This window comes from Lampetra fluviatilis, chromosome 62 (genome assembly GCF_964198595.1).
Source record: "Lampetra fluviatilis chromosome 62, kcLamFluv1.1, whole genome shotgun sequence".
In the NCBI taxonomy this organism is placed as follows: Eukaryota; Metazoa; Chordata; class Hyperoartia; order Petromyzontiformes; family Petromyzontidae; genus Lampetra; species Lampetra fluviatilis.
The window spans coordinates 1,946,099-1,957,160 of NC_136336.1; the positions used below are offsets into that span (position 1 = coordinate 1,946,099).

At 57.6% G+C, this 11,062-nt stretch overlaps 1 protein-coding gene across 1 annotated transcript; it reads right to left on the reverse strand.

Annotated features, from left to right (window-relative positions):
• Window positions 1-1,696: 1,696 nt before the first annotated feature.
• LOC144951432 (uncharacterized) lies at window positions 1,697-10,310 on the reverse strand. The gene is made up of 2 exons (XM_078881678.1): window positions 5,542-10,310; window positions 1,697-5,140 (listed from the first exon to the last, which is right to left on the reverse strand). The coding sequence occupies exons 1-2, from the start codon at window positions 6,383-6,385 to the stop codon at window positions 4,764-4,766; spliced, it is 1,221 nt and encodes a 406-aa protein (XP_078737804.1). The 5' UTR covers window positions 6,386-10,310; the 3' UTR covers window positions 1,697-4,763.
• Between the last annotated feature and the right edge of the window lie 752 nt (window positions 10,311-11,062).

Genomic DNA, 11,062 nt, shown 5'->3' on the forward strand with positions numbered 1-11,062 from the left:
CTTTTCCGCGGGGATTCTTCTTTGTAGCCATTGTAATCCCACCGCTGCCACCTGATGTAAAGGAGAGCCGACACAAGATTGCAGGGGTTTCGTCCTTTAATCTTTTTCTTCCATCCACACCTGTCCCCAGCCGTCCCAATATCGTTCCCGCCAAAGGCCCCCCTTTCCCGCCCGTTCTTCCCTTTTTCTACTCAATCACCCCTCCCACTAACCCACCTATTGGTGGGAATCCTTCCACTGACACCCCGACACAGAGATCCACAAACTCACCACACAGAGACCCACAGACTCACCACACAGAGACCCACAGACTCACCACACAGAGACCCACAGACAAGTCACACAGACTCACCTCACAGACTCACCACACACAGACTCACCACACACAGACTCACCACACACAGATACACACCGAGACCCACAGACTCACCTCACACAGAGACCCACAGACTCACACAGAGACCCACAGACTCACATCACACAGAGCCCCGTGGAGACATCTTCAGGCTGAGTCGACCTCGAGGAGGCCCAGGCAGACTTCAGATTTTTCCTGCCAACGCCGCCATTCACCCCGACCGGAAGCGGAAGTAGAATCTGGGGGTGGAGGTGGGGGGGGGCCCAAAGAGGAGGGGCGGGAAGCGACTTCCGGGGGGGTGTGGTCGCGCGCTGTGACGTCACTCGGAGGGGCGTGTCTAAAGGGGCGTGGTCACGCACCTCGCACTGATACGTCACCGGTGACGTCGCAATCACCACGTGCTTCCTCAGAGTTGTAGACGCGCGTGAAGGAGACGGCAGCTTCTTACACTTGCAGCTGCTGCAGCTTCGTCATCGTCGCCTTTCGAACAACTTCTGCTGAAGCCATCCGAGCGAAACGTTTGACGAGGTGAGTTTTGTGGGTTCGTGGTGAGTGTGTGGGTCCGTGGTGAGTGTGTGGTGAGTGTGTAGTGAGTGTGTGGGTACGTGTTGTGGGTGCGTGGTGAGTGTGTGGGTCCGTGTTGTGGGTTCGTGGTGAGTGTGTGGGTCCGTTTTGTGGGTTCGAGGTGAGTGTGTGGGTCCGTGTTGTGGGTTCGTGGTGAGTGTGAGGGTCCGTGTTAGTGACATGAATACGCTGAGTCTGTAGAAGGTGGAGTGGAGTGAGTAGAAGGTGGAGTGGAGTGAGTAGAAGGTGGAGTGGAGTGAGTAGAAGGTGGAGTGGAGTGAGAAGGTGGAGTGGAGTCTGTAGAAGGTGGAGTGGAGTGAGTAGAAGGTGGAGTCGAGTGAGTAGAAGGTGGAGTGAGTAGAAGGTGGAGTGGAGTGAGTAGAAGGTGGAGTGGAGTGAGTAGAAGGTGGAGTGGAGTGTGTAGAAGGTGGAGTGGAGTGTGTAGAAGGTGGAGTGGAGTGAGTAGAAGGTGGAGTGGAGTGAGTCTGGGTGAGTGAGTGGAGTGAGTAGAAGGTGGAGTGGAGTGAGTCTGGGTGAGTGAGTAGACTCTGTAGAAGGTGGAGTGGAGTGAGTCTGGGCGAGTGAGTTGATCTTCAATCGGCGCCTATCGCTTGCGCGCCGCGTGACGCGTTCGTTGCTTGTGGACGCGTCGTGTGGTGGAGGCTCTGACGGCACAACTCCTGCGGGACCCTTCACTGCACGTGGTGTGAACGAGACGCCAAAACGCACCGGCCGAGTGGAATCATTCACCATCGACCGTCAAATCCCTCGTAAGAGCCGAATCGGATTTTCTTTTAATCGTTGACTCGTCGACGTCGTAACCGAGGGGGTCACCCATCGAGACTCGTTACAAAAACAACAACAACAACAGCAGCAGCAGCAACAGCAGCGATAACCACGACGACGATTTAGCCATCGCAATAAATAACAAAGGCGGTAAACATCAACACTCGGTACATTTCGCAATCGGCGAGCGGTGCAGTCAAAGTTGGGTGCCGAGGTCACCCTCCGGAGCCAAAACACCCGCAGGGGGTCCACGACGGAGCGAACCGATCGGGATGCAGTTGCAAGCGACCAGTTGCAAGCGACCAGTTGCAAGTGACAAGTTGCAAGCAACCAGTTGCAAGCGACCAGTTGCAAGCGACCAGTTGCAAGCGATCAGTTGAAAGCGATTAGTCGCAAACAAAGTTGCAAACAATCGGCTACAAGCGACCAGTTGCAACAAATCAGTTGCAGGCGACCAGTTGCGAGCAATCAGTTGCAGGCGACCAGCTGCGGGCCGTTGCGCAACTCGGTTGCTCGCGAGCGGTGGTGGCGCTCCGCTCCGGTGTCCTCGTCGGGCCGACGGCTCGTCTGGCACGTGGGGCGCAGCAGCAGCCGCAGCAGCAGCTGCGGCTGCTGCGGCACGAGGAGCGATCACTCGGGCGGGGGGGGGGCGCTTCACGGACACGGCAGGGGAGTGGGGGAGTGAGGTGTGGGAGTGGGGTGTAGGTGTGTGGGTGTGTAGGGGTGGAGGGTGTGGGGGTGTGGGTGTGGAGGGGTGTGTAGGGGTGGAGGGTGTGGGGGTGTGGGTGTGGAGGGGTGTGTAGGGGTGTGGGGTGTAGAGGTGTGGGGGTGTAGGGTGGACTACATAGTGACGGATCAGCGGATGCGAGCCCATGTCCTTGACACCAGGACCTACCGTGGAGCTGATCTGCCCTCTGACCATCGACTAGTCATCTGTAAGATGCGCCTGCCATTCTCCCACTCCGGTGGTGGGTGTACACCCAATACCCCATTCCAACCTAAGGTGGCCTGGTCTCAGTTAGCTGATGAAAGAATTTCATCGTTGCTTGCGGCTGGGGTTGGCATCGTCCCCACTCCTCCTGATGTCGAGGGTAAATGGGCGAGGTTTAGGACTGTGACTCATGCAGCTGCAATGGCTGCTTTGGGTACGCGGTCCAGACCTCCCCAGAGACCCTGGCTGACAGAGGTGTTCAGGATGGTTGAGAAAAAGTGACAGGCCCACTCTAATCGTCTACAGCATCCCACGTCAGAGAATGAGGAGGCCTTCGCTCGGAGGTTCGGAGAGCCGTGAGGCGCTGCAAAGATGGGTGGTGGTCGCAGGTTGCTGAGGAGATGGAGTCTGCCTTAGTTGCCCACGATCACAAATCCCTATTTAACTCAATCAAAAAAGTAACCTGCAGCGCCACACCTATTACCATCATTAGGGTAAAAAACGGTGAACCAATCTCCGACCCCAGGAACAGGTTTGCAGATTTGCTGAGCATTTCTGTGAGGTCCTGGGGGAGGGAAAATCCCTCAGCCAGGAAAACATCATGGCACAAAGTGGGGAAGACCCTGCTGAGGCTGCGGTGCCTCAAATATTGGAGGAAGAAGTCACCCCCTGTGAGTGGCTGGCTGAGGTGCCATCTATTGAGGAAGTACTGAAGGCGATCCAGAGTCTGAGACCAGGAAAGGCACCGGGCAGAGATGATCTCCCAAGCGAAATGCTGAGGGAGGGTGGCGTTTGTGCACAGACTGCCCTACATGATATAACAACAGTCTGGACCACTGGACGGGTTCCGCAGGATTGGAAGGATGCCCTGGTGGTCCCCCTCTTTAAGAAGGAGGACCGCATAGACTGTAACCACTACAGGGACATCTCACTCCTCAGTGTGCCGGGAAAGGTCCTGGTAAGGATTATTCAACATCGCCTTGCTAGGCATGCTGAGGAGAGGCTTGCGGAGCCCCAATGCGGTTTCAGGAAAGGGCGGTCTTGCACATATGCCATGTTCTGTCCATCTGCTACAGCAGAGGTGTAGGGAATTCCAACAAGACCTACATCTCTGCTTTATTGACCTGGTCAAGGCCTATGATACCATCAGTAGGCCTGGACTCTGGGTTGTTCTTCGTGCTTTCGGAGTCCCTGATCCTCTGCTCACGATCATTAAGGACCTTCATGATGGTGAGTGAGCCCGGGTAGAACTACGTGGCCGAGAGTCAGAGCCATTCCCTGTACACCTTGGGGTGCGACAGGGATGTCCTCTTGCTCCCACATTATTTAACATCTATTTTGACCGCGTAGTTCGTGAAGCCTTCAATAGCTGTACCGGGGGAATTTCCATTTGGTACAGATATATGGGAGGCTGATCGATGCCCGGGTGCGGTCAAGGGATGGCTCCCTATTGGTCAACCACGTTATGTATGCCGATGATTTGGTAATTGCTGCTCATTCAGAGGAGTAGTTAAGAGACGCTTCTGCTGAAACTGGAGTGTGCCACTAAGAGGTGGGGCCTTACCATCAGACCCACCAAAACTAAGCACCTGCCTGGGTGTTTTGTACCATCGGACACTCCACGCCCACAACTCCCAATCGGTGATGGGGCAGTAGTGGAGAAAGTGGAGAGTTTTCCATTCCTGGGCAGTGTGCTTATGACTGGCTCCGATTTGGCAGCAGAGGTCTCACTCCGAATCAGTCGAGCGGCAATATCTTTTCATCGGTTTCGTAACGCTGTGTGGAAGCTGCCTGGTCTGTCGCTCCACTAAACGGGCACGGCACGGGCTAGAGAAGAGATGGAGTGATGTGGTACAGGAGGACATGGAGTTGAGTGGACTTGCCGATGACTGGTACTAGCGGTGTCAAGATCGGCCTCTGTGGAGGAGGCTCGTGAAGGACGCTACTGGGCAGTTGGAGGCAGTCGCCCTCCAACAACGAGCGGAGCGCCGGGTGGCTAAAGCACAGCAAGTTGGCACAGTAGGGGGCACAGGTGGTGTATCAGCCAGTCATCTCGGTCATCTCAGTCAGTCAACCCGTGGCACCTGGTTCTGCCCCGTGACCTCCTGCCAGCGGGCGTTCGACACTTCACGTGGCCTCAAGGTGCACATGGCCTGGCACAAGCGTCGTGGTGACGTAACCGCCACTTAGTGGTGAATGGCGGTTGTTGTTGTGTAGGGTTGTAGGGGTGTGGGAGTGTGGGAGTGTCGGGTTGTAGGAGTGTGGGGGTGTGGGGGTGTGGGGTTGTGGGGGTGTGGGGTTGTGGGGGTGTGGGGTTGTGGGGGTGTGGGAGTGTAGGGGTGTAGGGGTGTGGGAGTGTGGGGGTGTCGGGTTGTAGGAGTGTGGGGTTGTGGGGGTGTGGGGGTGTGGGGTTGTGGGGGTGTGTGTGCGTGGCACGCGCGTGCGCCGCTTACTGCGCAACGTGTGTACTGCGTGTGTACTGTGACCCCACGAACTCCACGAACCCGTGAACCCCACGAACCCGTGAACCCGTGAACCCGCGAACCCCACGAACCCACGAACCCGTGAACCCGTGACCCCCACGAACCCGCGAACCCCATGAACCCATGACCCCCACAAACCCGTGACCCCCACGAACCCACGAACCCGTGAACCCCGCGAACCCACGAACCCGTGAACCCACGAACCTCACGAACCCGTGAACCCCACGAACCCGTGACCCCCACGAACCCGTGAACCCCACGAACCCGTGAACCCATGACCCCCACGAACCCGTGAACCCCGCGAACCCACAAACCCGTGAACCCACAAACCCCACGAACCCGTGACCCCCACGAACCCACGAACCTGTGAACCCGTGAACCCCGCGAACCCGCGACCCCCACGAACCCGTGAACCCCGCGAACCCACGAACCCCATGAACCCGTGACCCCCACGAACCCACGAACCCGTGAACCCCGCGAACCCGCGAACCCGTGAATCTGTGAACCCGTGAACCCGTGACCCCCACGAACCCACGAACCCGTGAACCCTGCGAACCCACGAACCCGTGAACCCCGCGAACCCGCGAACCCGTGACCCCCACGAACCCGTGAACCCACGAACCCCACGAACCCGTGACCCCCACGAACCCACGAACCCGTGAACCTGTGAACCCCGCGAACCCGCGCCGTGACCCCCACGAACCCGTGAACCCCGCGAATCCACGAACCCACGAACCCCACGAACCCGTGACCCCCACGAACCCACGAACTCGTGAACCCGCGAACCCGTGACCCCCATGAACCCGTGAACCCCGCGAATCCACGAACCCACGAATCCGTGACCCCCACGAACCCACGAACCCGTGAACCCCGCAAACCCGCGAACCCGTGACCCCCACGAACCCGTGAACCCCACGAACCCGTGAACCCCACGAACCCGCGACCTTCTCGCGTCGCGGCGAACAATACAAAGGGGCAACCACGATGACCGCTGCGAGTCAGTACAGCAAGTTGGTTGACATTCTTTCCGTCACATTTCGGTTGCTCCCCAAATGTGCTTTCTAATGTCAGAGCAGCGAGTTCATGAACTTCCTCTGGCCGCCCGCACCACGAACGCTGAACGATGAACGGTGATTTGGTTGGGTGGGGTGGGGGGTCCATGGGTGCCCACCGCTCCACCCGTGCAGTGCCCAGATGCCCTCCCTTAGTGATGAAAAAACGACAACAACAGCTCGGCGAGGATATCCTGCATAAATAAAAGGACATGGCATCACCATTGTCGTCGTCGACATCGTCGTTGACATCACCATCGTCGTCAGCGTCGACGTCATCGACATCACCATCATCACAATGATTGCTTAAACCACGTCACGAAACACCAACAGCCGGTCGGTCGTTCTCCGGCGTGGACCCGCACGGCCGTCCCACCCCCCCCCGCCCCCGCCATAGGAATGTGTAATTTCCACCACAGGTTCAGGATGGCTGTAAACACGAAACAACGCAACGCTGCCCACCCCCCCTCCCCCCCAGTGGCGCTGATCTGTGAAGAAAAACAATCGAGACGCAGCCTCCCGGCACGAGACGAACGGGCAGCACAGCCCCCCACGTGCATCTCAGGGCTGTGACGCGATGCAAGATGATGCACCAACCTGCCTACCGAAGGCTGAAAACCCTCCCGAGTGCCCCCCCCCCCAATCCCCCTCTACGAACAAGGCACGCCGAGCGCGACGACGAGGCCGATGACCAGATTATCACCCAGGCCCTCAGGCCCAGCAGCATCTCCCGTCCAGCAGCACACGTGTGAACAAAGTTGACACTTCCCCCCCCCCCCCCCATCACATCCCAGCTCGGCGCGACTTTCCCTGTCCTACGATCGCCCAGTCGCCGGTCGACGCGCGCCGCCAGTGGACGCGGTCACTCCACAGGCACCCAGGGTGGACGCGCGGCCGAAGCGATGAGCTTCCTCGCCGGTGTGGTCGGTGGTGTGGACATTGATTGGGTTTGCGTGACCTCCACAAGACCCCCCCACCCCCCGTAGCCACTAGAGGCCACGTGAAGTTGTAAATCTGTGGTAGACACGAGTTCACGCTCAGAGATGTATAGAGACGCACAGACTCACGTAGAGATTCATAGAGACACACATACACAGAGAGATTCACGGAGACCCGTAGGTACACACAGACACTCGAGTGACCCGTGTTCTCCAGGGAGAGGAGTCTGCACCTGCTGCCGTGGGTCCAGTTCGGGTCCAAAGCGAGCCACTGTCGCCATAACTAGGCCTCGGCAAGGTCAGGTAAAAGGTAAAAACAACGAGCCTACCTTTACCCTGTTTACCTTACCACAATACAATCACTCTACCCTTACCTTTAGAAAGGTAAGGTAAAAGGTCAAAAGCAACGAGCCTACCTTTACCCTACCTTTTACCCTTACCCCATACAAATTACCCGATTACAGGGTAATTACTGGGGTACTACTACACATGAACAAGGTTTATAACAGGTAAATGCTAGGTAGAGCGCTTTATTCATATAGAATACTCTCGATGATTCCAATTTTAAATGCAGGCCACGGACTGCGCCACGGAGCTTTTAGCGAGCGGTAAACAAGGTATTTACCGGGTAATTCTTCCGCGCTAACTTTACCATACCCTTTACCTTACCCCTTGGCATGTCGACATCTTTACCTTTACCCTTTTACCTGGTAAAAAGGGTAAATTACCTTGACGAGGCCTAGCCCCACCAGCCACTTGGCGGGTGTTGGGTACCGGCGGTCACGTCTCCCTCGTCTCTAGCGACCTCTAGTGGCTGGTGGCAGTGGTGGAGCTACGAATTGCGAGCCGAGGAATCGAGGACTTCTGATTGGTCGATCGATCGGTCATTGTCACGTGCAGGCACAGGCGCGCGCGCCACGCCCCCGCGACTCGTCACAGCGGCCACGTGGCGAGGAACCGCGCGGCGACGACCAACGCGGGCCCGCCCACACAGCCACCCCCAGGGCCACACAGCCACCCCCAGGGCTCACACAGCCACCCCCAGGGCCCACACAGCCACCCCCAGGGCCCACACAGCCACCCCCAGGGCCCACACAGTCACCCCCAGGGCCCACACAGCCACCCCCAGGGCCCACACAGCTACCCCCAGGGCCCACACAGTCACCCCCAGGGCCCACACAGCCACCCCCAGGGCCACACAGCCACCCCCAGGGCCCACACAGCCACCCCCAGGGCTCACACAGCCACCCCCAGGGCCCACACAGCCACCCCCAGGGCCCACCCTGCTATAATAATAATAATAATAAAACATTCCGCGGAGTTTCCCACTGGATTTTGATTGAAAAGTGTTGAGTTTTTCTTAAATTCTCGTCGTCTTCTTCTTGATTTTTAACTCCCACACGCCGTTCGTTTGTTTTGATTCAAAAGAAGAAAAAACTGTCCGCCTCCCATCACGGCTGACGGGTGTCCCGTGCCCTCTGACCTCTTACACTGGGGAGGGGGGCCGCTGCTACTGCTGCTGCCCTCCCAGTGTGCCCCCCCCCTGAGTCCCCCCCCCCCCCCGTTTCGTCGAGCTCGCGTCTCCTCCTCAGCAACAACAAAAACGGGTTCCGATCGAACGTCCCGGCCGCGTCGCCGCGACCTTCGCAAAAAAAAACAACTCGCCGTCAAATCGACCGCGACCGATCGTCCACCCCAACGCCGGCCGTCGCGCGGGCCGCTCGCGCGGGCCGCTCTCGCGGGCCGTCGTGCGGGCCGCTCTCTCAGTCTCAGTCTTAGTCGACGGAGGCCGTCAACTCTCCGTGGTCCCGTCTCCGGCGCAGTGGTGGTGGTCACTCGGCCCCACGGGTCTCGCCGCCGCGGTGGCGTGGATTTTGAATATTCGCTCGTTTTGAGGTCAAACATTCTGCCGTGCGCTGCAACGCCCACCCGTATCCCGTATCGCCCCGGTACCCGTATCCCATATCCCGTATCCCATATCCCGTATCCCATATCCCGTATCCCATATCCCGTGTCCCGTATCTCGTATCGCCACGTGGAACCCTGGCCCAGGGCTCGGACCGGAGCCCAGGCTGTCCGAGGCAGCGGGGCGAGCCGACCACGTGATTCATATTCATTCACCCTGAGAAGGCTGGAGGAGGGGGGGTGGGCTAAAGGGTGGTGGGGGGACACGAGGGGGGCCAGGGGGGACCTGTGTCCCTTGCTTCGTTTGATGCAACGAGGCCCAGAATTGAAAGCGCGACGGAAATGGGAAGGGAGGGCGCAAAGCGTCTGCGGACGAAGCAAACTGGCCAATCAGAGACTAGTTCCGGACATAACCCTAGCCCGAACCACACCAGCCAATCAGAGACTAGCCCGAACCACACCAGCCAATCAGAGACTAGCCCTAACCACACCAGCCAATCAGAGACTAGCCCTAACCACACCAGCCAATCAGAGACTAGCCCTAACCACACTAGCCAATCAGAGACTAGCCCTCACCACACCAGCCAATCAGAGACTAGCCCTAACCACACCGGCCAATCAGAGACTAGCCCTAACCACACCAGCCAATCAGAGACTAGCCCTAACCACACCAGCCAATCAGAGACTAGCCCGAACCACACTAGCCAATCAGAGACTAGCCCTAACCACACTGGCCAATCAGAGACTAGCCCTAACCACACTGGCCAATCAGAGACTAGCCCTAACCACACCAGCCAATCAGAGACTAGCCCGAACCACACCAGCCAATCAGAGACTAGCCCTAACCACACCAGCCAATCAGAGACTAGCCCGAACCACACTGGCCAATCAGAGACTAGCCCGAACCACACCAGCCAATCAGAGACTAGCCCTAACCACACTAGCCAATCAGAGACTAGCACTAACCACACTCACCAATCAGAGACTAGCCCGAACCACACCGGCCAATCAGAGACTAGCCCGCAACCACACCAGCCAATCAGAGACTAGCACTAACCACACCAGCCAATCAGAGACTAGCCCGAACCACACCAGCCAATCAGAGACTAGCCCTAACCACACCAGCCAATCAGAGACTAGCCCTAACCACACTGGCCAATCAGAGACTAGCCCTAACCACACCAGCCAATCAGAGACTAGCCCTAACCACACTGGCCAATCAGAGACTAGCCCTAACCACACCAGCCAATCAGAGACTAGCCCTAACCACACCAGCCAATCAGAGACTAGCCCTAACCACACCAGCCAATCAGAGACTAGCCCTAACCACACCAGCCAATCAGAGACTAGCCCTAACCACACCAGCCAATCAGAGACTAGCCCTAACCACACCAGCCAATCAGAGACTAGCCCTAACCACACCAGCCAATCAGAGACTAGCCCTAACCACACCAGCCAATCAGAGACTAGCCCTAACCACACTAGCCAATCAGAGACTAGCCCTAACCACACCAGCCAATCAGAGACTAGCCCTAACCACACCAGCCAATCAGAGACTAGCCCTAACCACACCAGCCAATCAGAGACTAGCCCGAACCACACCAGCCAATCAGAGACTAGCACTAACCACACCAGCCAATCAGAGACTAGCCCTAACCACACCAGCCAATCAGAGACTAGCCCTAACCACACCAGCCAATCAGAGACTAGCCCTAACCACACTAGCCAATCAGAGACTAGTCCTAACCACACCGGCCAATCAGAGACTAGCCCTAACCACACCAGCCAATCAGAGACTAGCCCTAACCACACCAGCCAATCAGAGACTAGCCCTAACCACACTAGCCAATCAGAGACTAGCCCTAACCACACCAGCCAATCAGAGACTAGCCCTAACCACACCAGCCAATCAGAGACTAGCCCTAACCACACCAGCCAATCAGAGACTAGCCCGAACCACACCAGCCAATCAGAGACTAGCCCTCACCACACCAGCCAATCAGAGACTAGCCCTAACCACACTGGCCAATCAGAGACTAGCCCTAACC

Bases quoted from the DNA above. Each gene is read 5' to 3' on its own strand.
- LOC144951432 (XM_078881678.1), bottom strand. From the start codon at position 6,385: ATGTCCTTTTATTTATGCAGGATATCCTCGCCGAGCTGTTGTTGTCGT. The intron at 5,141-5,541 runs TTCGCGGGGTTC...TGGGGTTCACGG, and splicing joins GGGTTCATGGGGTTCGTGGG to GTTCGTGGAGTTCGTGGGGT.